General features: G+C 42.3%; 1 protein-coding gene across 1 annotated transcript; it reads right to left on the bottom strand.

The window, feature by feature from the left end:
* Window positions 1–1,140: 1,140 nt before the first annotated feature.
* LOC146389497 (uncharacterized) lies at window positions 1,141–27,420 on the bottom strand. Its single transcript, XM_084912083.1, has 12 exons — window positions 27,020–27,420; window positions 26,804–26,935; window positions 26,192–26,299; window positions 25,767–25,819; window positions 20,068–20,352; window positions 17,670–19,461; window positions 10,309–10,482; window positions 9,984–10,157; window positions 9,598–9,771; window positions 6,489–6,662; window positions 2,349–2,395; window positions 1,141–2,174 (listed from the first exon to the last, which is right to left on the bottom strand). The coding sequence occupies exons 1-12, from the start codon at window positions 27,073–27,075 to the stop codon at window positions 1,645–1,647; spliced, it is 3,699 nt and encodes a 1,232-aa protein (XP_084768209.1). The 5' UTR covers window positions 27,076–27,420; the 3' UTR covers window positions 1,141–1,644.

Here is a 27,420-nt window from a genome sequence, read left to right as displayed (position 1 = left end):
TTCCTGTTTTATTTTGAAGGTTTGTGTCCTATGTCAGAGCAGTTGGCGTCGCTTCCTTTGTCTCGTTATGTCAGATTAGTGTCAGCTGTTTCCCCATGTTTATCCACTTCCCCTAACCACCCTTGTGTGTATTTAGTCTGTGTGTTTCTGTTCGTTCATTGTCAGGTTGTCTGTTGTTCTTGTCATGTTTCCATGCTTCTGTGTCTCCAGGGTTTTCCAAGTACAGGTTTTTGCCACGTTCAAGGTTTTGTTCTTCATCTTTTGTGTTTCACATTTATTTTCTCCCAGTTCGGTTCTAGTTAGTTTCTTCCTAGTGTATATGCTTTTTGTTTTTGTACCTTTCTTATCAGTCATATTAAACGGCTTGCATTTTGTTATATTCAAGTTTTCTTCTCGTTCCTTCGTGTCTGCATTTCAGATCCGATCCCCAAATTTATAAAGTCAGCTTCGCAGCCAGACTGTGACAATAAATTCCCAACGGTATCACCAGCAAAGCACCATCACACCTCCTTCTCCATGCTTCATGGTGGGAACCATGCATGTAGAAACCATCCGTTCTCCTTTTCTGCATCACACAAAGACACGTCAGGTGGAACCAAAGATTTCATCAGACCGAAGCACAGATTTCCACTGGTCTAATGTCCATTCTTTGTGTTTCTTGGCGCAAACAAATCTCTTCTGCATTTTGCTTTTCCTTAGTTGTGGTTTTGTAGCAGCTATTTGACCAGAAAGGCCTGATTCACACACACACTCCTATGAACGGTTGATGTAAAGATGTGTCTGCTACTGGAACTCTGTGTGGCATTTATCTGGGCTCTAATCTGAGGTGCTGTTAACCTGCAATTTCTGAGGCTGATGACTTGGATGAATTTATCCTCAGCAGCAGAGGTGACTCTTGGTCTTCCTTTTCTGGGATGGTCTTTACGTGAGACAGTTTCGTCATAGCTATCGATGTTTTTTTTTTACAAAGTCTACTTTCAAGGAGAATGTCAAACAGGCAGAAATGTTCAGCTCTGACTCCCTCCTGTTCTCTAGTTTCTACTTTCAATAGAGAAAGTGGAAATGTTTATATAACTTGATTCTAATCTGCCGCTGAGTCTCTTTCACACTGCTGGAAACACAAAGCACAGACCACAAATACCCGTTCAACCAATTACATTTATTTCACTTTGATCTGCCACAAACAGCAGCGATTTCCACATCCCCTTTATCAGGCTGTGGGACAGTAAGTTTTAATGTCTCAATGGAGTTTAAAGTTTCACAACTCCAATGTGCAGCCGTCACCTTAGAAATAAACAGCAGCAGTGAGAGCGCACTGGGCCCTTTACTACGAAGACACAGTTTGCTGTCTTTAACAGTCTCAATGTTTTTCTTCCCTTGTTTTTCTCCAAAACGTGTTGATCAGACAGACATTAAATGTTGCTTTATAAACTATTGAGCCAATACATTCATCTTATATGGCTGAAGCATTTTCAACTTATTAGTTTGCAAAAATGATTGCTAAAGTTTACAAGGAATCATTTAACAGTTTAAAACATAAACTGATTGAATTTCTTTGAGCGAAAGAGACAGACATATACAGATTGAATTATCTCTTCAAGAGTCAGAGTGTTCTCTAACAGGAGGTCACTCTTTACACTCAACTTAGCACAGACTCACTGAGGAACTAGAACAGATCCAAAATCCAGGATAAAGCATTTCAGTGATTGTGGTTTTGAAGGTGTGGAGGTGGATCAGAGTGTCAGAGGAGACTCTGTAGAAGGACAGAGAGCCAGCAGGACAGTCCACATACACTGCTGCTCTGTTAGAGACAGAGGAGGAGGAGGAGGAGATGGGTGTTTCTCTCTTATTGTGACAGACAGAATGAGGACCATCATTAGAGCAGCGTAGTCTCCAGGATTGATCATTCTGTCCAAACCTACAGTCATAAGTGTCTCCTTTTCCCCCGATTCCTTTGTAACTCACTGATATATCAACCCTTCCTCTCCACTTGACCTCCCAGTAACAGCGACCAGTCAGACCATTTCTACACAGCAGCTGAGGATGAACATCAAATCTTTCTGGATGATCAGGATATGACTGAACCTCCTCCACATATGTCACCTTCCTGTTGTGGTCAGACAGTTTGAGGTTCGAGTGTACTGTGTTTGTGTCGATTGTGAGTTGACAGGAATCTGATGAGAGAACAAACACAATCTAGCTGCAGTTATTGATCCATCATCTGTTCATTGATTGACACTTTGATGATGACTCCTGACATCAGAGATATGAATGAGTGATGTGACAGTTTGAAGATGTTTGAATGTGTGCTGCTTTGTTTTCATGAACCACATTAAAAACACACTTACACTTCCTCAGACCTGGTCTCAACCATCGGACTCCAGCAGGCTCCAACCTGAAAGGAGGAGGGCGTCAGACAAGCACAGTCTCTTTCAGCATGCACACATGGACTTTACATGGCTCTCATACACGTACTGTTAGACACTGATAAAGGAACTAGAGATGGACCGATCCGATATCACGTATCAGTATCGGTCGGATACTGACCTAAATTACTGGATCAGATATCGGCGAGAAATAAAAAATGTAATCCGATCCATTGAATATCATGAAAACACCTCATAAAACTTGCAACACAGCGTAACTCGGCTCATAACCGTAGCACGTCGGAGCAGTATGCGTCACGTGATAGAGCGGCTGCATGCATTTGGAGCTTCGCTACCAAACCAGTAGTTCATCTCCGAGAAAGTTATCCCAGAGAGAAGTAAAGCAAGTGTGTAAGTTCATCTCTGAATGTTTGTAAAGCGTTCCCATGTTAAGCTTAACAACCGATATATGGAGCGACTGCCCCTCTCTTCCTTCCTGCTGCTACTTCAATCGTGAAATTGCTTAATGATCAGCTGATCGGCTTTTCTGTCTCGAGTCCGTCTCTCTTCTTTGTTTTTTGCCCACTTTGCACCAGAAAGAGGAAACCAGTGGATAAACAACAGCAGCACGTTTAAGCTTGATAAGCTGTTGTTAGAATTTATTTAATATTACTTTCTACACCAGGATCTTTTTCTACGTAGCTGACGGCTGGTAACTGTGCAGGGGCGGATCTAGCAAAGTTTAGCCAGGGGGGCTGATAGGGCATGAACAGGGAAAGGGGGCACAAAGACATACTTGTCTTTCTTATTCTCATTTAAAATGTCTAGCTTTTAATAAATAATTATCTGAATCTTACACCCAAAGTTTTAATCTGATGTAAAATGTATAGAAGTCCATTACTGTGTATAGTAACTGTTAAGTCTAATATACCCTAGTAAGCTATAGTACTTTTTCCTTTGGGAAAGTACCATCTGTGAATTCTGCAATTCTGTTGAAGAAAGATGTTGAATCTATTTAATTATTCTTGAAAAATAATTTATTTCTGTGCATTTTTTTTTCACCCTGCATCAAATTAAAGTTGATTACGTCAATTAAGAATCATGAGGTGGAGGGTGGTTCCCTATTTTTTCTTTTGCTGGGAGTTTGCAACCCTATTAGTTATGTTGCTTAATATTTCTGCTAAGTACTCTTTAAAATACCAAAATAGGGAGGATGGTGCAGGTTTAAGTTTATTAGATTGATCAGTGTTGCTGAACTATGAAATATTTTGTGCACAGTGCATTTTTTTACATACAGGTATAATAGAATAGCTTTACTGTTCTTGTTTATTTAAACTTGAGTATGAACTTATACAAAATGCAGCAAGATATAAAAAAACAGTTTTATTTATTAAAAAACACACTATATCGGATTCATATCGGTATCGGCAGATATCCAAATTCATGATATAGGTATCGGTATCATAACAAAGTGGTATCGTGCCATCTCTAAAAGGAACAGTCCAACATTTTCTCTACATAGAACCCCAAAACAATGTGTGAGATAGTAAAATGTTCGCCTATCAATTTTTGCTCCCATTGAAAAGCTTCTCATTTTTGTACTTGGATTTTAATATTTTCAAATGTAGTTTCAATTCAAAATATTTTAAGAAGTATGATACATTTCTAGGCATTTATACTTCACATAAGTATGAACCAAATCTGAAACAACAATTTATTATGAAATTTAATGATTTGTTGTATACTAAAGTAATGGAATTCATCTTCAAAGCAAAATCCATGTTACTCAAGTGTGTTGAACAAGTTTGTTCAATAATAGTTTTATTTAATTACGTTTTTACAGTTCAGGAGATTAGATCATATTTGAGATATTTGAGGGTGGGTTACATGTGAGCTCATCTGTTTGAACATGAATAATATTACAAAAATTCAAAAAATTTCAGCTGTTCTTAAATTTGTGGTCAGAAGCTTACATGCATTTATTATAAGCATGAATTTCGTGGTAATTTGGAGCTTTCGAAGGTTACTTGAAAGGTTATCCCCACTGTCAGCGTCAACCCACATATTTTAGCCTGAGTCTCACCAGGCTAAGAGAGCTCAAATAACAAAATAAGGCAGTGACATCATTTTAGAGAAACAGGGCCTCATTTATCTTTGGTTATGCAATATGCTGAAGAACAATCCCTACATAGCAAGCAGGTCTGGCCCGGATCTGGTATCAAGCCGGCACTGCTGACTGACTTCTGGCACGGTAAGTGGTATGTCATCCAGATATGGGCCAGGCCTGGCATAGATGGCACTGTCTATGTGATGGCATATGTTTTGGGTTATGTTGCCCAGGCTCATAGAAAAGATGTCTGGCCAGATGTGGCATTAAGCTGTCACTTCTGACTGACTGACTGACTGACTAGTGTCATGGCAGACTGTATGGCAGCCAGATGTGGGCCAGATCTGTTTATGCGATGGCATGCCATATCTGTCCCGATTGTGGTTTTGGTTTATGTGGCACTCAGTTCAAAGAAAGTGTTTGATTGCATGAATGTGGCATGTTGTATAGAGCATTTTGAGTAATCCGGGAGAGTAGAGGAGCGCTATATAAGAATCAGTCCATTCACTGTCTGAACAGAGTTTCCTTTGCCAGAGTTAATCCACACATGGGCCAGCACATGACCACCAGTGTGTCTGCAACTGGCCTTGTGCTGGCTCATGTGTGGGCCACCTCTGGAAAACCAGATCTGGGCCACCAAAGGGCCGTCATTCTTTGCGGTGTGTGGGCCATACCAATTTTGCTATGTGGGATATGTTTGTCAGCCACAGGGCAAACCATGACAATACATTGTGATTTTTAGTTAAGCTGGAGTTGAGACTGGAGAGTGTCAGAGTGCAGCTGGAAAGCTGCATGCTTGGGTGCCAAGCCAGAAAACAATGAAGAGGCTGCCAGTAGTGTGTGTCATGGCAATCAAAGTGGAAAATAAACATGGACAGTGTTTCCACTTGATGACGTGGCTGCTGCATATTACATGGTGGCAATGAACAATAATCAGGCTGTAGTGCAGCAGAAGCACCTGGCAAAACTGCAGGCACATGTGATTGGCAGTAGCAGAAGTGGCAGGTCGGGGCTACAGCATCACCATCCCCCATCCACTGTCGGTGTCGCTGCACAGGATAGGGGAGGGAGATGACTCCCAGGTCTTCCTGGAGACCTTTAAGGCCACTGCTGAGGTGTGTCAGCGGCAGAGTGGGCACCACGACTGTTGCCACTGCTGTCAGGGAAGCCCCAGATGGCGGCCCTGAATCTGCCACCGTGTCTGCTGCTGAGTTCTAAGTAAGATCTTCTAGGCCGGAAGCTGCATGATGCAGCGGTGAGGTGGCAAGAGCCCGGGCAGTCAGAGAATGAGGCCCGCATGAATGTGTCTTTAGTACATTTTTATGCAGAGATTAATTTGATATGAATCAGGGTGAGACAGAGAAAAATAATTTAGCAGTGCATTGTTAAACATAAAGCAATCTATCCAAATGGTGAAAAAAATATGAGCAAAAGACATTTATTATTGTTCCTGGAAAAGTTCTCCTCGGAAATTGCTACATATTTATCTCTTCATTGTTCAACTAGACTACAGTTTATGCTGTGAACAAAGAAAAACTGTTCCTACATGTGTGATTGTTCATGTTACATCTGCATGAAACAAACAGGAAGTGAATGAAGAATGTAGGAAATCCCAAAAAGTTGATTCTGTACATCTGAACGTAGTGTTGTTAGTGGGAGAAAATGTTTGTCACTCATTCAAGTAACTTCTTCAGTAACTGCAGGTTTCCCCAAACTTATAAACAGTACATTTGCACAATAACTGAAACTAGCACCATTGAATGAACAATGGGCTATAAGGTCAGTTCCATTATCATTATTATGCAAATTATCATGACTATTGATCAACAACCATTGATCAGTGATCAATGGCCATGAGTACCATTCCCAGAGAGTTGGGGAATGGCTGCAATCACAGCTTTCTAAGATGGTGAAAGATGTCCCCTTAGGTCCCCTCCTCAATTCAGAGAAGGGCTTTCCCTTTGCACTTGAAATGTATCCAGCTCTTCCTTCTCTAACAGACATTCTCTCCATACCTAAGAGTGTCCAGTCTCCAGCGTGGATCCTTCAGTCCAGCCAACAGCAGCTTCATTCCTGAGTCTCCTGGATGATTGTAGCTCAGGTCCAACTCTCTCAGATGGGAAGGGTTGGAGCTCAGAGCTGAGGCCAGAGAAGTACAGCCTTCCTCTGTGATCAGACAGCCTGACAGACTGCAGACACACAAAACAACAATCCATCTGTAACCAATGACTTTCTGTTTGTTAGAAACAATAACATCTAACAATCTGTTTGATTTAATTTAACTGTACTTACAACTAAAAAGAAAAACGAATTTGGCAGCGCAAGTTAACTTACTGTACAATATAACTTGCTATGAAATATAAGCAAGAAAGCCCCATCAATAAGACCATCAGTGTGAGGAGCACTTTGTAGCATTGGGGATCAAGACTAGCCATTTAACATGGCTGTTTGGGTGGGAGGTGGGCACAGGGGGATGTGCACGAAGAGAAAAGAACAAAAGACAAACTGTGGACAGAGAGGACAAACGTTAAGGATATGCATATAAAAAGCATTAGGAGTGAAAACAGAAGAAATGCTCAGAGTATCATAGCAAATCTATGAATAGCCCGAGCCTATAAGGAGAATAATGGATGAGCTAGCTGCTTCTCATAAGACAAAATATAAATGAATCAGTCTTTAATTTCTGAGATCTGTTTGACTTCAGCACTCAACGTCCCACCATAACCCATGGAGAAAATTAGGCACCTGAACATGAAGCAGATGAAGGTGGAATATTGTGAGGGTTGATAAAGATGATGATGAAGATGTGAATCCAGGAGGAGTGGGTGGATGGTAGCATCACCATGCAGGATCAGTGTGAGAATATATCATCATCCACAAAGCAGTACCCTCCATGGAGAAGGAGACTGTAGACTAAGACTAATAACAGACGTGGAAAACACCAGCTACTGGTAGACCGTGCAATCAAACGAGACTGCAAGACCAGGCTGACCAAACTGTGAACTGCATGATTTGATTACAAGAAGGCCTATGACTCAATGCTTCATACCTGGATCCTATAATGCCTAGACCTATACAAGACCAACAGGACCTAAGAGCCTTCATCAGGAACTCAATGGGAATGTGGCAGACAACACTAGAGGCCAACTTGAAGCCCATAGCACAACTCACCATCAAGCGTTGGATCTACCAAGGAGATGTTCCATCCCTGCTGCTGTTCTGCATAGGCCTGAACCCCCTCAGTAAGATCATTGACAAGACTGGCTACGGATACTGACTACAGAATGGAGCAGTTGTCAGCCACCTCCTGTACATGGATGACATCAACATGTATGCCAAGAGTGAATGAGACATCAATTCACTGATCCACATTAAAAAGGATATACAGCAATGACATTGGAATGTCGTTCGGACTGGAGAAATGTAGTCCGATGATAACAAAGAGAGGGAAGGTAGTCAGAACTGAGGGGATTGAACTACCAGAAGGCAAAATTGCAGATAAAGAGGACAGTTGCAAGTACCTGGGGATCCCACAGGCAAATGGGAACTATGAAGAGGCTGCTACCAACAAGTACCTGCAGAGAGTAAGGCAAGTCCTGAGGAGTCAGGTGAACGTTAAGAACAATATACGGGCTATCAACACCTACGCATGATCAGGTACCCTGCTAGGATAATAAGCTAGCCAAAGGAAATAATAGAAACAACTGCATGCATGGAGGGTTTCACCTCAAATCCAGCACCCTGAGGCTGTACGCTAAGCAGAAGGAAAGAGGTTAGGGATTGGTGAGTGTCAGTATTACCATCCAGGATGAGACAATGACCATTCACGAATACATCAGGAAGATTATCCCAGCTGAATGCTCAGTGAATACCTCGGGCATCAGAAACCCAAGAAAGAGGAGGAAGAGGAAGAACCATCATGGAACTACAGGCGCCTGTATGATATGGTATTTACCACGGGCAGATTGAGGAACTGACCGACATCCAGAAATCCTAACAGTGGCTGGATAAAGCTGGACTGAAAGACAGCACAGAGGCCCTAATCATGGCAGCACAGGAACAAGCTCTGAGTACAAGATCCATAGAGGCTGGGGTCTGTCACACTAGGCAAGATCCCAGGTGCAGGCTGTGTAAAGATGCCCCTGAGACAAGGGTCCAAGATTCTAGCAGGCCAGTAGTAATCGGAGCACTAGGAAGTGCAGATCCCAACAACAAAATTGGAGATATCTGTTGAGAAGAACACAGTCCTAGGAACAGCTAAGATACTGTGTAGAACCCGCAAGCTCCCAGGCCTCTGGTAGAGGACTGGGCTTGAAGGATAGACGGCCTGCAGGAGCAAGAGGGGATTTTTTTTAAAAATATATAGTTACAGTGCCCTCCTGTATTTTGTGGGAGTTCTGTTCTCCCTGCCCCAGTGTTTCCCATAGGCAGTGTTTTCAGGCCTAGCATGTTTTCAGTTTTCAATAAGTTTGTAGTTTTCAGTTTCTCTCTTTGTAGTTTATGTTTTAAATCGCCTGCTGTGGCTGCATGGGAGTGGTGAAGCAGCGGGTTCAGGGGACAGTGCCAGGGAAAGCTGGCTGGCACAGCGGATATCCATCACAGTAAACATGTCTTCCCTATTCCAGTTGCTGCTGTTCCAGAGGAAGAAGAGTGTGTGGTGCTGGGTTGAGATGACAGTTGAAAAGATGAACACTGAAAATCTCTGAACAAAACATTGACTTGCATTGCAACACTGTGTGCAGTTGGGTCCCTCTATCACACCTTCTTCCAGCCAAATAAATGAGTCACTTTTAGTTTTACTAAAACTAGGTCCTTATTTCATTTACACTCCACATAGTCTCAATAATATAAAGAAACATGGACAGTAACCAAAACTTAAACATATAATTTGGACATTTTCTTAGGAATTTGGTATGTTATGGAAGCAAAACTGCACTAAATTTCAAAAAGAGCAGAAGAAATTATGAAAAAGTTCCACTATGAAAAAATATAAGACAGTAATTTAGAAGGTAATAATCCATCCAAAGGCAAAGCTGACGATCCATCTTCTATAAAGATGATCTATTGATTCAGTTATAAACATAATGTGTTCAGTGATCTTTGATGGAAAATTTTTAAACTGACCTGAGAATTTCCAGTTTACAGTTTGGACTTTCCAGTCCAACAAATAAATGCTTCACTCCTGAATCCTGCAGGTCAGAGTTACTCAGGTCCAACTCTCTCAGGCTAGAGGATTGGGAGCTGATAACCAAGGAAAGAGCTTCACAGCTTCTCTCTGAGAAGGTGCATTGACTTAGTCTGAAAAAAATAATATGACCAATAAAAGAAATGCTGGTGTTAAATTGTAACCAGGGTGCAGTGAGGAACTATTAGATTAAGCAATATTGTTTTTTTCAGAATTCTTTAATGCCCTACTTTGATAAAACAACATATAGATGGGCTTGACATTTATTGGCTAGATATTTGATTTGTTAATTAAACAAACAAATATAATTTGACCTCAACCTGACCTCAGCGTATTCAGTTTACAATTTAGACTTTGCAGTCCAGTAGATAGAAGTTGCAGTCCTGAATCCTGCAGGTGGTTGATTCTCAGGTCCAGCTCTTTCAGACTTGAAGATTGAGAGCTGAGAACTGAAGACAGAGATTCACAGCATTTCTTGGGGAGGTTACACACACTCAGTCTGGAAATAAAAAAAACATGAAAAATCAATAATTAGTAATGATTAATCCAACATTTTAAATAATTTTTATTGCCTTTTGTTTAACGGGTTGTCTTGAAATTTTATAAATAATGAAAAATAATAAGAAACTACAACAAGCACTTGATCTGACCTGAGAATTTCGAGTTTAGAGTGTCGACTATCCACTGCAGCAGACAGCTTTATTACTCCTGAATCTTTCAGGCTGTTGGTACTCAGGTCCATCTCTCTCAGACTAGATGACTGGGAGCTGAGAACTGACAACAAATCTTCACAGACTCTACCTGACAGGTTACAGCTGCTCAATCTAAAAGCAAACAAACAAAAATAAATAAACTTAAAAATTGTGTCTGGAAAAAATAAAAACATTATAAAATAACACAATTATACCAACATATCTAAAAGGAAAACAGGGAAGATTTTAATATCTGTGTTTATTCAGGCCAAAATAAGTCCTATTTGTCCCGTCTTGGACCATTTCTCTCATTTAATTCTCTATCTGAAGCAAGCAACTTGAGCTTCTTTCCTTTTAATGTCACTAGCCTTAAAAGCCCACTCTTGACTGGCCAGTTTCAGGACATCTGCTGAAGGGCAGCACTCGGTCCTTAAGAACGGCACCCCTTTAGCTTCTACTTCTGAAAACAAACTTTGATCATGATTGAAAATAAAGTCGTCTCATGCTGATGCATAAATTACAGAACCCGGTTCTGGAATATGATAGTGGACATCTACACCATCAAAAATTACAGCAAGATGCATCTTTGTTTTCACATTATTACACTCATTACTAGGGCTGGGAAATATCATACCGTTCACGGTAATACCGGTATAATGATGGGCAACGATAAGAAAATGAAATATCGCGATAGAATATGGGTAAAACACGCATGCGCAGTGCCTTTGTTTTCATACGCACATGGCAGATGCTGCGATGCCGCTGCAGTTTTGGTGGTGGTGATGTGTATGGCTGGCAGCGGGACAGCTGCAGCCATTGAATTTACTGTAACAGAAACGATTATTTTAAGAATAAATGATGCTGCGAAGCCAAATGCCATTGGGTCTGGCGTGGTGGCGATCTTTTTTTTTTTTTTTTTGAAAAATCCTAAGTGCACGCAAACCAGTAAAATAAATTAAAACACATACTGTTGATAAACTATAATACAAAAATTACAATTAAAATTCTCAACAACAAAAACTGGTAAAAATATAATGAATATGTAAACAAATTCACAGGAGCGGCAAGTCCAGCAACCTGGCTGTTTCATCTTTGCCGAAAACGAGCAGAACTCAAAGTAAATAATCAATCTCACTAGGCTAGTATCAATCCAATACCAATGCCGACTTGGTATCGGTACTATCGATATTTGGATCGATCCGCCCACCACTACCGTATTGTGTGTATATAAGTTTTGTGGATATTATACATGGTTATGTAGAGGATATAGCCATTTTCCATTAGAAATGCCTTTTTGTTAAACTGTCAGCAAGGAATTTACATTTGCACTGTTAAATTTTTATATAACTTTAATGTACATAATAAACAGCTGCTTGTTTAAGTGAAAATACATTGATTTTTTTTTTGCACTAATGAAGTTGTGGAGTTGTAAAGTATTTGTCTAGTGTCAATTATATCGTCAGTTATATCATTATCGCAAATTTTCAAATGTATATCGTGATAAATATTTTTGGTCATATCGCCCTGCTCTACTCATTACCTATTTAACATAATATATAATGCTGGATTACAAACATTAATGATATAAAAGAGGCCCCCAGTTAAAAGGTGCATTTGAAGAAGATGATCTGAAATGCCAAATTAATTTAACAATGATTGCTGTCAGAAAACACCAAAGGAAAAGCAAGAAGTAAAATGTATTTCTGTGGGAAAGATTGTTACAGTAGCCTTCCAGTACCGCTGAATCCAGTTATAATAATACATTACTTCTGAGAAGAAACAATTTCAGTTGAGTTTTTTCTCCATACTCGATGGTTTTTCTGATGGCTTATTTTTTCTCTACAATTACAGGAGCCACGTCATAAATTTAAAAATCAGATCTCTGCACTGAAGATGAGATATAAGGTATGAGCTTGGATTACCAACATAAGAAGATGTACTAACATTCTCCTGGCTAAAATAGAATGCTTTAGAAAGGAAGAACAAGACTCCAGGAATTAAGACAAGATTGTGAGTGAACAACTTAAGACAACTAAACCTCCTAAAGATGTCTGAAGAACCGTACCCAATATCCCAAGAATATTCTTTCGCTAAAGATTCAGACTGGACCGTAGCCTGGGTCAACTGCTTCTTGTCCCCACACATCCAAATGTCAAGCCAAAGTTTTATGTGCAGAAGCAAATTGCAACTCCAACAGCAAAGCTACAGCGTACTTCGTAGCTCCACACACCTGTCAACGCCAGGTAGGAGGGACAAGCTCATCTTCGCGCACCTGCCTTTAAACACCATCAGTGTTGGGGAGTAACGGAATACATGTACTGCCGTTACGTATTTAAAATACAAAATATGAGTAACTGTATTCCATTACAGGTGGTAAGGTGGTATTCAGAATACAGTTACTTTGCTGAAATAAAGGGATTACACTGTGGTATTTTCCTGTTTCATATGTTCAGCTATGCCCTCTCTATTTTTGGTTTCCACGCCCCAAACAAAACACGCATTAAGAGGCTCTAATAGCTATGTCTCAATCTCACGGCCCATGTCACTTCTACTTGCAGCCTGCATAAGGACGTGAAGAAATATTTTAAAAAATTATTCACAAAAATGATTTAATATGAAGGCAATAGGCAGAGTGTTACAGGCATAGCCCTAAATAATGTAGCTTCATGGGCAGTGTAGTCCGTGCTGCAGGGAGAATGGACTGCCATACCCGTTATGTGTCTGTGAGCACGAGGAGGGAGAAAAAGGAAAAGTATGAGCTGTCACCGAGCAGAAACGGGAGCTGGAAGCATGCAAATATAATAACCACTGCAGCCAAAAAGAGTGCCTGACGAGCCCAGTTGTAAGTAAGCTATTAACACTTTTTTCGTGTTTTTCTCCGAAACAATAAGTTCCATTGGAATGCCTCTCTCTGTCTCAAACTTGACCCAGACAACAAAGTAAAGCTAGTTTTCGGCTATGAACCCGACGTATTTGCCAGAGGGGGGGGGGGGCGATTGCACTGGGTTGTCAGGTTTTCCTTCATCCCCCATTCGCTACGCAGCATCAAGATTTTCTAGTACCAAACTTCCGGCACCGAGATGTCTGCCTCTTTCTGTATCCCTGATTTGCAATGAAGCAGCAAGCGTCCTGTCAATGAGTGGCCAGTTTCACTGCATTTATCATCACAAAAGCAGCAGCAAACCTTCTGGCATTGAGGTGCCAGGTTCTTCTGTAGTAACATTCAGATGTGTAGTGATTTCGGTGAAATTCGGGGGGTGAATGTAGCATATGTGTTAAATACTTCTGAATTTCACCAAAACATCCTGCCTATGTCTGTGTGTGTTGTGTGGTTGTGTGCTGCGTGATAACGTAGGCACGTGCATGTGTGCCCCGGTCACAGCTCCTTTCAGCATTGCCAGAGGTAAGTCATTGTCACGTTGCTCTGAGCTAACAAAAGTTCCCTAAGGCCTCAAGCTGCAATTTGAATATACCCGAACTGTTGCGTTTTGGTCAGTTGTTAACAGACTCATTTGGTGTAATTTTGGTAGGAGGCTGAGTTCACTAATACAAGTTTTTAATAAGTTTTAGACCAAGGATGCAGCTGTAGTACTTGCATGCTAAGTTAGCCTGATCACTAGCAGGAGCTGAAAGGACTCGCTGCCGTATTTTGTTAACGGCATGCACTGTGTTCTGTCAGGAGAGGTGTCCTAGCAGGCGCGTGACACACACAGATCACAGACCTGAATTTCTATGTGTTGCAGGTATCGAGATGATTTTTTGTTCCGGGAATGTGGTTTTTCATTGATTGTGTTTGTGGTACAGTGTTGTATTGCCTGTTGAATGGCGTTTATTAATATGATTGTATTTGAGTTTAACGATTGAATTATAAGCACCAAAATGTTGGGTCCTGGTTGTTGGGTTATATTTGCTTGTCTGATTGATGTATTGTTTCGTGTATTTTTTCTTTCAAGTTGTTTTTGGCTATTTAACAGTGATATATTTATTATTTTGAGCTTTTGTTGTTTTTTTGAGAGCTTAAGTTAATATTTTAAAACAATTTATTGCATTTGATTTATTATATTATTGTGGAATTGATTAGGCTGCAGGGAACAGCTCCTTTCACCATGGCTGGAGGAGAGGTACCCTAGCAGGTGTGTGACACACATAGTCCACAGACCTGTATTTCTATGTGTTGCAGATGTTGCAGTAAAGAACCCAGGGATCCATTGTTGTCTCCTACCTCTTATTTACACGCCAGAACACAATCCATCAACAGGTGTAATACACAAACGGGTTACATCCAGTGTTGGGAAGGTTACTTTTAAAATGTATTCCATTACAGAATACTGAATACATGCCCCAAAATGTATTCTGTAACGTATTCCGTTAAGTTACTCAATGAGAGTAACGTATTCTGAATACTTTGGATTACTTAATATATTATCATGCTGTTTACAACTACGTGAATGTACTGTTGCTGTGATTTATTACTGTTACTGAAGGCCCGCAGCTCCGAACCGTAGTAAAGGGACCTCTGGCTAATACGGTGTGTTCCGTGTCGGGCTGGTAGCCGAAAAATAGCTTTACTTTGTTGTCTGGGTGAACTCTGCTTGCGAGAGACAGAGAGAGGCGTTGAAAGGCTACTCCAATGGAACTTATTGTTTCGGAGGAAAACACGAACACAGTGTACAGTCGAGTCTTAATAGCTTACTTACAACTGGGCTCGTCAGGCACTCTACTTGGCTGCTGTGGTTATTATTATATTTAGATGCTTCCAGCTCCCGTTTTTGCTCGGTGACAACTCGTACTTTTCCTTTTTCTCCCTCCCTCGCTCACAGACACATAACAGGTATGGTAGTCCATTTTCCCTGCAGCACGGACTACACTGCCTATGAAGCTACATTCTTTAGAGCTATGCCTGTAGCATTCTGCCTTTTAGCTTAGTACAACAACAACAAAAAAGCGCTCTCTCACCCAGGAAACACGCAGAGAGAGAGAGCGTCACCCTGTAACCATGGCAACCGTAACGCTGCCGCCTGTAACAGAACATAGCTGTCAAACAAAACCCAAATAGTCCTGACCCGCGACAATATGAAACAGGGAAGTACAGCTGTGTAATCCATTTATTTCAACAAAGTAACTGTATTCTAAATACCACCTTTTTAAACGGTAACTGTAACAGAATACAGTTACTCATATTTTGTATTTTAAATACGTAACGGCGGTACATGTATTCCGTTACTCCCCAACACTGGTTACATCTGCATTCATCATTGCAAAGCAGCAAAGAGTTCTACTAGCACTTGGATGCTAGTTTTTTCCATGACTGTCAGTCACAAAAATGCGGAAGCAAGCTTCTACCACCACGTCGCCAGTTTCTCTGCACCCATCATTGCAAAATAGTAAAACAAAAAAACCCCGCTGGCACCGGGACACCAGGTTCTTTCTTTATCTCTCATTCGCAAATGCAGCAGCAAGCCTCTATCAATGAGTTGCCAGTCTCTCTGCATTTACTATCAAAAAAGCAGCAGCCAATCCTTCTAGCACTGGGATGCTAGGTTCTCATTCCTTGTCCCTCTTTTGCAAAATGCAGCAGCACACTTATGGCACCGCTTGCTTGTTCTTTCTTCGTCCCTCATTTGTAAACACAGCAGCGAGTTCCCTATTATCGAATTGTCAGTTTCTCTGCATTTATCATTACCCCTCATAAGCAAATGCAGCAAAATGCTTTTCTACGAACGCATTGCCAGTTTCCCTTCCTTCTATCCCTTTTTCACAAAATGCAGCAACATGCTTTCGTGGCACCAGGATGCTAGGTCCTCTTCCCTCATTTCCAATCATAGCAGCAAACTTTTCTATGAATGAGTCGCCAGTTTCCCTTTCCTGTATCCCCCACTGGCAAAATGCAGCAGCATGCTTTTGGAACCAGGATGCCAGTTTCTCTTCCTCTATCTGTCCCATGCAAATGCAGCTGCAAGCTTTGGCACCGGGATGCCAGCTTCTTCCAAAGCTGCTTACCATCACTTCTGTTCATTTCAGAAATCGGCACGGTAGTTATCGCTACCTTACCCAAAGTAAATTGTCGCCAAAGTGCTTGCTTATAGGTGGTTATACGATTGTTGGGTTTTTCCTCTAGATATTATCGTAGGGTCTTAAAGCATCTGTCACTGAAAACTGAATTACTTCAAAGGTCTTTAACCTTCATAATGCAGAGTTTTTACTGCCCTAGGGAATGCCTTCTTTGGGGATCTGCCAGGACCGGGAGCAGCCACCAGTCTCCTTCGAGGCTTTCCCCAAGCCGCAGCTCAATTCTGTCTGAGCTTTACCTACTAAAACGCTATCAAAACCTAAAATGAGGATGCTGGCCCAGCTAGTGAATGATTGGACATCTGTATAGCTGAGCGCCAATGGTGTGTGTCTTACAAATGGCTGGGCATTAATCTGTTCAGACCAGCGTCTACCACCCCCAGACTGGTGGGGCAGCTTAAAAAAAAACTTTAAAGTTGATTGTAAGTTTGATTTGTAAGTTCATTCATGAGGATGAACGCAATTTCAATCACTGGTTGGACCCTTTGTTTTTTGGCTCATGTGATTAGGTAGAGGATCATCAGGGGGTCCTTTGTCCCCCTTTGGGGGGAAACTCCCACTGGGTTTAAATCTGGGACTCCCCACCAATTGACCCTTAGAACTGAGGAAGCTTCTCGGATGAGAGGTGAAAAGTCTTCAACCAACTCAAAGAAGTCCAGACGCTTTTCTTTCCAAGCTCCTTAGTCTACGATGACCTGGATGACTGAGAACCTTCACAGACACAGGTCTATACAGTTCAGTGTTGATTTCAGCAATGTAAATGATGTGTCATAGTTTAACACCTACCCAATGTGGATCTGTACTTTGATAACAACTGCATATACAAATGTCTCAGAAATCCTAATACTTTCTGCTGCTGTGACACATTAAAGGTATGATATACCTGACTGAGTATATCAGTGGGTCTGTCGTATACCACAACAGACCCACTGACATTTCCATGCTTTGCACCATGCTTTATTTACACAAGCTATTTACACACAAGGATGCTTGCTTGGATGACTTCTCGGCTGCAGCTCTCTTCCTGCCAGCCACACGTACACAACAACAAGAACGCAATCAAAGGGAGGAACAGCTTTTTAAGCCACCGAGATGTTGTAGATGCTGCGCAGGTGCATCCATAACACCTGCAGTGGCATCACAGATAACGTCCCGCCACAGTGCTGCGGTTTATATCCAATATTTTTTTAAAGGGGCCAAAATCATTACAATGTTTATGTAAAAATAGAAATGAGTACAAATGTACTTACAGAGCTTTGTTGGAGGCTTTGACCACTGGCAGCAGCCTCAGAAGAGCCTCCTCTGAAGCAGAGTATTTCTTCAGGTCAAACACATTCAGATCTTTTTCTGATGACAGTAAGATGAAGACCAGAGCTGACCACTGAGCAGGAGAAAGTTTATCTGTGGAGAGACTTCCTGATCTCAGGGATTGTTGGATCTCCTCCACTAGAGAACGATCATTCAGTTCATTCAGACAGTGGAACAGATTGATGCTTTTCTCTACAGACAGATTCTCACTGATTTTCTCCTTGATGTACAGTGCAGTGTCCTGATTAGTCTGTAAGCTACTTCCTTTCTGTTTCAGCAGGCCTCGTAGCAGAGTCTGATTGGGCTGCAGTGAAAATCCCAGGAGGAAGCGGAGCAACAAGTCCAGGTGTCCATTAGGACTCTGTAAGGCCTCATTAACAGCACTCTGGTAGAAGTGTTTCTCTGCAGATTCTGTTATTTGAGACTTGAAGATTATTTGTTGTTCTTCCAGCAGATTGAGTCCAGACTTGATGAAGGTCAGATGGACATGAAGAGCAGCCAGAAACTCCTGAACACTCAGATGGATGAAGCAGAACACCTTGTCCTGGTACAGTCCTCTCTCCTCTTTAAAGATCTGTGTGAACACTCCTGAGTACACTGAGGCTGCTCTGATATCGATGCCACACTCTGTCAGGTCTGATTCATAGAAGATCAGGTTTCCTTTCTGCAGCGGATCAAAAGCCAGTTTTCCCAGAGATTCAATCATGTTCCTGGTCTCTGGACTCCAGTGTGGGTCTGTCTCAGCTCCTCCATCATACTTCACCTTATTCACTTTGGCCTGAACCACGAGGAAGTGGATGTACATCTCAGTCAGAGTCTTGGGCAGCTGTCCTCCCTCTCTGGTTTTCAGCACATCCTCCAGAACTGTAGCAGTGATCCAGGAGAAGACTGGGATGTGGCACATGATGTGGAGGCTTCGTGATGTCTTGATGTGGGAGATGATCCTGCTGGCCTGATCCTCATCTTTGAATCTCTTCTTGAAGTACTCCTCCTTCTGTGGATCAGTAAACTCTCTGACCTCTGTCACTCTGTGAACATACTCAGGGGGGATCTGATCAGCTGCTGCAGGTCGTGTGGTTATCCAGATATGAGCATAGGGAAGCAGTTTCCCCCTGATCAGGTTTGTGAGAAGTACATTAACTGCAGTGGGCACTGTAACATCAGTCACACTCTCAGTGTTGTGGAAGTCCAGGGGAGGGCGACACTCATCAAGACCATCAAAGATGAACATAACCTGGAAGTCTTCAAAGCCGCAGATCCCTGCTTTTTTGGTTTCAGTAAAGAAGTGATGAACAAGTTCCACCAAGCTGAACTTTTTCTGTTTTAACACATTCAGCTCTCTAAAATTGAATGGAAATATGAACTGGATGTCCTGGTTGGCTTTGTCATCAGCCCAGTTGAGACTGAACTTCTGTGTTAGGACTGCTTTCCCAATGCCAGCCACTCCCTTTGTCAGCACTGTTCTGATTAGTTCCTGTTTTTCAAGTGAGTCTTTAAAGATGTCCTCTTGTCTGATTGTTGTTTCTGGTTTGTCTGGTGTCCTGTTTGCTGTTTCAATCTGTCTGACCTCATGTTCATTATTGACCTCTGCAGTCCCTCCCTCTGTGATGTAGAGCTCTGTGTAGATCTGATTCAGAAGGGTTGGGTTTCCTGCTTTAGCGATCCCCTCAAACACACACTGGAACTTCTTCTTCAGGTTGGACTTAAGTTTAGGCTGACAATTCTGAAGAGCATCTGAATAAAAAAAACATTAAAAAAGGAAAAATACATATCCAGTCAAACCTGGTCTGAGGGTGCTATGTGAAGAACTTTGCCTGCTGTTCAGCCTATTATATTCATTATATTTTTTTATGCTCATTCTACCCAAAATTCATCAAAAAGGGCTCCGGGATTTCCTAAATGTAATTCCTGAAAACAGTCACATTAAATGCTTCAAACCCACAAAATACTGAATTACTTTACAGCTTTTCATATGTACCCAATCCTAACATACTTTACTTAATATATGTAAATTTTGCATTTTTTTTCTTTCATGAAGCACTTGAGTCAAATGAGTGACGCTGTTCATTTTTTTAAAGCAATCAGTTTCCATGGTTTTACCAAGTGAAGAAGACTGGCGTTTATTTAAATGCTGCTCACATTTGATCTTCTAAGTAGTTTCATAGGTTTATAATAATCATCAAAATACCTCCATGTCCTTTGGAAAATATTTTGCAGCCTTTCAACAAATCCAAACATATGTTATAGAATTAGGTTTCTTACAATTAATTCTGAGGTTTCACACTTTTATACCTCAACAAGCTGAAAGGTGACCATTCATATAGAGATAAATGAACTTACCTTGCAGAGCAGATGGATCAGAGTATAAATGCAGTTGAAAGAAGAGAGAAGGATCTATGGTCTGAAGGTGTCTGATCATTATCTTGCATGCTTTGTCTCCTTTTTTCCTCACTGTGTCAATAAAGCAACGTGCTTTATCAGCTCTAACAGGGTTCCCCTCCAATATCGATTCTTTCTCCAAATCATTGAAGACACTTTCTGTTACAAGGGCCTCAAGCAGCTGTATAAGAATTTCTGGTGAGACCCTCCACACAAAGGTTGTCCGTACCCTGGCAAGCTCCTCCTCTACAGGAACAAGAAAGAGCTATAAATGTGCATCTCACTCACTCTTTTAATAATCAGTGCCAAAGAATAATTAAGACATGATGCAACAGAGACATAAAAAATTCCCCTTTTGCCCAAATTCAAATTCAAATTTTATTTGTCACGTACACAGTCATACACAGTACGATATGCAGTGAAATGCTTAGACAACTGCTCGTGACCTAAAGAAAAAAAAAGGAAAAGGCTATGAATAAGATAGGAAATAAATATGAAAAATTAAAAAGGGTAAATTTAACTAGAAAGGAACAAAATATAAAAAAAAAAAAAAAAAAAAAAAAAAAAATTAAGGTTAAAAATTAAATAACTGTACAAAACAAATTAGAATGAAGGGTAAATTTAACTGGGAAAGAATAAGATAAAATATATAAATTAAAGTTGAAAATAAAATAACTGTACAACAAAATACACAATACACAGTATAGAACTATATAAGAATGTATGAAGAAATATAAATAAATAAATATATATATACACACAATAACAGCAGCTGTACAAGTATTAACTGGAAATGAAGAATATAGTGACCAGTGTTGTGCAAGCCACATTGTCTTGTGCAGTGCAAATATGCTTAAAGTGATTTAAGTGATGAAGTGAAAACAATGTCCAGAATGTCCAGTGTGTGTGTAAGAACTATATGTGTGGGTCAGTACTGTGTGGTGGTGTGATTGAGAGACCGTATCGCCTGCGGGAAGAAGCTCCTCCTCAGTCTCTCTGTGTTGGTCTTCAGGGAGCAGAATCGCTTTCCTGACCTCAACAGAGAGAACAGTCTGTTGTTGGGATGGCTGAGGTCCTTCACGATCTTCCTGGCCTTGGTCCAGCACCGCCTGTTGTAGATTGAGTGCAGGTCAGGGAGCTCGGAGCGGATGGTGCGCTCAGCTGAACGCACAACCCTCTGTAGAGCTTGTCTGTCCTGCATGGTGCTGTTCCCGAACCAGGTTAAGATGTTTCCCGTCAGGATGCTCTCTATGGTGCACGAGTAAAAGTTCCTGAGCACCTTGGAGGGCAGTTGGAAGTCTCTCAAGCGTCTGAGGTGGTAGAGACGCTGACGGGCCTTTTTCACCACGGTGTTGATGTGACAGTACCATGACAGGTCCTGCATGATGTGAACTCCGAGGTATTTGAAGCTGTCCACTCTCTCCACTGGGCACTCGTTGATGACGGGGGTCTGGTAGTTCCTCTCCTGCTTAGTGCTGAAGTCCACTATCAGCTCCTTTGTCTTACTGACGTTTAGAAGGAGGTTGTTCCTCTGGCACCAGTTCTCCAGATTCCTAATCTTCTTCAGGTAGGCCGTCTCGTTGTTATCAGAGATCAGGCCCACCACGACGGTGTCGTCAGCAAACTTGATGATGGTGGTGGAGCTGGTAGTGGCCACACAGTCATATGTGTACAGAGAGTACAGCAGGGGGCTCAGAACACACCCCTGGGGGGCTCCAGTGCTGAGAGTGGTGGAGGCTGAGACATGTCCGCCCATCCTTACTGCCTGTGGTCTGCCAGTTAGGAAGTTGGAGATCCACTGACACATAGATGAGCTGAGTCCCAGATGCTCCAGCTTGGTGGTGAGTGTGGAGGGAATTATGGTATTAAATGCAGAGCTGTAGTCTATGAAGAGCATTTTAACATAATTCCCCCTTCTAGTGTCCAAGTGAGTAAGTGATGTGTGGAGGAGATGAGAGATGGCATCGTCTGTGGAACGATTTGGACGGTAAGCGAACTGTAGTGGGTCCAGTGTGTCTGGTAGTGAAGAAATGATGAAGTCTCTGACCAGGCGTTCAAAACACTTCATCACTACTGAGGTGAGGGCTACAGGGCGATAGTCATTGAGAGAAGCAGGGTGGGGTTTCTTCGGGACAGGAACAATGATGGACTCTTTGAAGCATGTGGGGATCACCGACTGAGATAAAGAGATGTTGAATATCTCAGTGAACACAGGAGCTAGCTGGTATGCGCAGTCTCTGAGGATACGACCTGGGATGCCGTCTGGTCCTGCTGCTTTCCTGGTGTTCACTCTCTTGAAGGCTCTCCTTACTTCATGCTCGGAGATGACGAGCACGTTTCCGGTGCTGGCAGTATCTTCCTGTCTGCAGCCGTTAGCGCCGCTAGCACTAGCATCGTTGGAGTCCTTAGCTGCAGCCTCGAAGCGAGCATAGAAAGTGTTCAGCTCGTCTGCCAGAGTCACGGCCGCGTTCATCATACCGGTTGTTGTCGCTTTATAGTCCGTTATTGTCCTTAGTCCCCGCCATAGGCTCCTAGAGTCACTCTGTTGGAGTTGTGACTCTAGTTTCCTCCCGTAGCGCTGCTTCGCCTCTTTCACCGCCCTCCGCACGTTATATGACGCGGCTTTGTACGGGTCCATGTCCCCCATCCTGAGTCCCGTGTTGTAGGCAGCGGTGCGGGATCTCAGAGCGTCGCGGATGGTTTTATCCACCCACGGCTTCTGGTTGGGAAACGTTGTGATAGTCTTTGTCTCCACGGTATCATCCGCTAGTTTCCCGAGGAATCCCACAACCGCTTCCGTAAACACGTTGACATCATCATCGGAGCTGTTTCTGAACATGCCCCAGTCTGCGTCATCGAGTGCGTCCTGTAACGCGGCCACCGATTGATCCGTCCAGCGCGCGACCTTCCTCTGAACCGGAACTTCCTGTTTCAGCCTTTGTTTGTATTTTGGCATGAGGAAGATGGCGGCGTGATCAGATTTGCCAAACGGAGGGCGAGATTGTGCCTTGTAGCCGTCCTTGACCGTAGTGTAGCAGTGGTCCAGTGTCCTTTCACCTCTGGTGGGGCAGGTGATGTGTTGATAAAAGTTTGGCGCTGCGCGTTTGAGGTTGGCACTATTAAAGTCCCCCGTCACGATAAGCGCAGCGTCCCGGTGTTGTGTCTGGTGTTGTGTGAGTGCCTCATGCAGCTCGCATAAGGCGGTGACCGTATCCGCTTGTGGTGGAATATAAACGGCACTTATAATGACCGATGTAAATTCCCGAGGTAGATAAAAAGGACGACACATGATGGACAGTAGTTCCAGATTTGGTGTGCAGGAGCGTGTGAGAGGAACAACGTTCGCACTGTTGCACCAATTGTTGTTCACCATTAAACACACGCCACCTCCCCTTGACTTCCCCGAGTCCCGTGTCCTGTCCATGCGGTGAACCGAGAAGAACTCGGCCGGCTGGATGGCGTGGTCCGGCACCGCTGGGTTCAGCCATGTCTCGGTGAAGCAGAGGAGATTGCAGCCCCGAATGTCTCTCTGGAACTTTATCCTGGCCCTGAGGTCATCAAGCTTGTTCTCCAGTGACTGGACGTTGGCGAGCAGGATGCTAGGCAGAGGTGTGCGGTGTGCACGAGCTCTCAGCCTGTTCCTGACGCCGGCTCGCTTACCTCTAGGCCGCCGCCGCTTCCCTTTGTTCTCCCTCAAGATCTCACTCGGCCAGCTCGGATCCGGAGTTAAAAACTTCGAATTGTGAGTACATTGTATACCAATAGAAACAAGAGTGTCACTGTCATACCTAATGTACCCAATGGTGATGATTTTGCCGATTTAGAAACGCTGAAAACTAACTTAAAAAACAAAGACAAAGAAAAAGTGGTCGGAGCAGTCGTGACGGCAGCCGACCTCACCGGCGCCATCTTGTGCCCATGTGGGTGGTCTAGACCTTGAAGCTCAGGTCCTCTACCAGAGGGCGGGGAGCTTGAGGGTCCTGTGCAGTATCTTAACTGTTCCTAGGACTGCGCTCTTCTCGAAAGACATCTCCAAGTTTTTTCCTGTGATCTGCTGGAGCCACTCTCCTAGCTGGGGAGTCACTGCACCTAGTGCTCAAATTACCACTGGGACCACTGTTACCCTCACCCTCCACATCTCCAGGAGCTCTTCTCTGAGCCCTTAGTACTCCTCCAGCTTCTAATGTTCCTTATTCCTGATGTTGCTGTCATTCGGTATCGCTACATCTATGACTACGGCCCTCTTGTTCTGCTTGTCTACCACCACTATATCCGGTTGGTTAGTGTAGTGGAATTTTTGAGTGATGTCTGTACCACATATCTGCAATAAACATAAGATATTTTGCTCTGATGTAGCAAAACTATCATCTGTCTACAGTCAGTAATGAACACAATACAATAAAATCTCCTTAAGGATTATATAATCATGTATACACACACACTATAAAACTACACTGGGGTATTTATCAGTATGTTAAAGCATTTACCCAATATATTTGATATTTAGTTCAAGTATTCACATGTATATCATAAGATTATGCCCCTTGCTGTGTTAACTTTTGAATGTGCCGTGACCTATTTTGATAAGCCAAAGTAAAGGGTTAATCAAGGTTACCCATCTGCGGATGACCCTTAGCCATAGTCTTGATTCTGTCCCTGGCCGTACCTGAGCCTGCACCTGCTGTTTTTGGCTGGAAGACAAGTGGAAAGATGCTCAGCACCAGCGGGTCGGGTTACTGGTCCGTATAATAATGAGCCAGAGGACACTCCAGGGCTCTGCTTTTTTCTGTCTGTCTCTGTGTGGCTCTGCTGTCTTTGCCTAAGACTCTACACCCCGGGGTTTGCTTTGCTTGCTTTGCTATGTGTTGTCTTGCTGTTTTCTGTATTTATTTTATTGCTGTCCATACGATTTGGTGTATTAAACAGTGTTCCAAGAATTCTGCTCTTTTCCAGAAGTTCTTTTTTACTGATTTAACTGATTGAAATTGGATCTATAAAAAAAAAACAAAAAAAAAAAAACTTGGAGCTCCACATCGTAGGTGGAATAAGGTTATCATGTTGGATTTAAAATTTGCGACCACATTAGCCATCATCATTTTGTTCGTGTATATCGGGAAGTCCCACAGGATCTTAGCTCAGACATTCTCCACCACCCTAGGGAGCATCTCCCATTTTGATCTCTGGCCTTCCAGGCCATATTTGGCACGGATGTTTCTGTATACTCTGCTGGCCACTTGTTTATGGCGTTCCATGTATGCCCTGCCCGGTACCATCTTGTGCCCTGCTGTTATGTTCTGGATTCTCTCAGGGTCATCTTGACACAACCTACACCTGGGGTCTTGCCGGGTGATAGACCCAAGCCTCTATGGGACTTGTACTCAGAGCTTGTTCTTGTGCTGCCATGATTAGTGCCTCTGTGCTGTCTTTCAGTCCAGCTTTGTCCAGCCACTGGTAGGACGGCCAGTTTCTCTATCTGCCGGTGGTACAAATCATACCATGCAGGCGCCTGTCCTTCCATGCCGGAGCACACGGTATGACTTCATATTTCTCTCTCTTGATCATGTCTGTGGTAGGCTTAATTATCTAGGGGGGTTATCTAGGACCTTTACTGGATACAAAATTGAACTTCATTTTGACTATATAGTTTTGCAATATCCTACCTGCTGATGCTGTTTTGGCTGATGGTTCCCTCTGCTTCTCTTTTATCATATTTCTACAAAAAAAACATGAGTTGATCATTTTTTACACAAGAAATAAAGTTACTGTCCTAAATTAATGAATATGTTGGAAGACACTGTGACAAACATTTAGTGCATGAGCCATATACACCCCAAACTGGTGTTGGCAGTACAGTATTTAAAATAAAGTCCAATTCAAGGTTTTATTTTTTGAAGCACATTTAGAACACCTTGGACGGATTTTTTTTAATTAAGTAGCAGAAGAGGAATTTCAGTTCTTTCGAAAACAAAGTCTGGATTTTAACAGAATGTCTAAATAAGACTGATGTGTTTGTAATTTAAATAGGATATTTAGGGTAGCATTAAAAAGTTAATCAGTTAAAAAGTACATGTTACTAACATCTTACCTCTCTGCAGAAGACAGTTCTTGTCTTTGAAAACCACTAGAGCACCTTTCACACCAGTCGCTCTTTAAGGACACAAAGCTGGGTTCAGTGCTAAGTCCCTGATGGATGCTAAAAAGAAGAAAAAAACCCATAAAACTCCTCACTGCATGGAGCTATGCGCGATGATGAAATATATCGGATGATGAATTAAAACATCTATCGTTTCATGTCTATCGTTTGTTTCATAGTGTTGCGAAATATTGTTGTTTTTTTTTCTTCTACCGCCTACACAACAATCACATGAAAGAGTATGGAGAGAATTTAGAGATGAGAAGCAAAAAAGAGCCGTCAAGTGCTGAAAGTAAACCTTAGACTCAAACATTAGAACAGGCTTTTCCCCACAGCAAGAAAATAGCAGCCGTTAAAACTTATGTATAAAAATAAATAGTTTCAAAAAACTCGACTCCAGATATATGACACCCAGCTGAAAACACTTCACCCAAGTCGAGTTGCCCGAGATTCACAGAATATATCGTTATCGGGATATGAGATTTTGGTCATATCGAACAGCCATATCACTGCATATAAACTGCCAATAAGTGTAGTGATAATTTAATAGTGACACAAACTTACCTTTTCTTAGATAACTGTCTTCTTTTTGTGAATCTACAAATAAAAAACTTCATGCAGTTGCACTGTAAGCACACACAGCTGGTTTCAGGCTCAAGCTCGGGTTCAGGTCCAAGTTCAAGCCCAGGTTGGTTCCTGTGAATAATGATGGAGCAGTGATGTGAGTGCTGAGCTGTGACATGGAGAAGAGTCATGGACAGTTAGAGATGGTCATCTCACCTCTGAGTGGTTTTAGAGGGAGGGACTCCCTCCTCTCTGTCCTCACACAGATCCATGCTGCTGAATTCACATCCACATCAGCTCACACACACTTTCTACCTTCACCTGCAGAGGAAACACAAATAATTCGCGTGCACATCAACTAAAATCATCATTTCCATCATGTGTGCTGTCCAAATATCAGCTGCTTCTTTCCTGCTTCATCTCAGTGTCAGCTGAATGCAGTCAGACAGCAGTGTGAGGCAGAGGAAGCTGCAATCAGCTGCTCTACTTCTACTATCAGTCCACTAGAAGAAGCCATGAAGCACGCATGATACATTCACTGATACACACTGACTGCTGTTACTGACAAGCTTCTTTCATCAAAAGCCAAAGTGATCTGAATGAGCAAAATTAAGTTT

The sequence above is a fragment of the Perissodus microlepis genome, chromosome 3 (genome assembly GCF_051167445.1).
Source record: "Perissodus microlepis isolate ML-2025 ecotype Zambia chromosome 3, ASM5116744v1, whole genome shotgun sequence".
NCBI lineage: Eukaryota > Metazoa > Chordata > Actinopteri > Cichliformes > Cichlidae > Perissodus > Perissodus microlepis.
The sequence above is the reverse complement of the archived record's forward strand: the minus strand, read 5'-3'. Positions and strand labels throughout refer to the sequence as shown.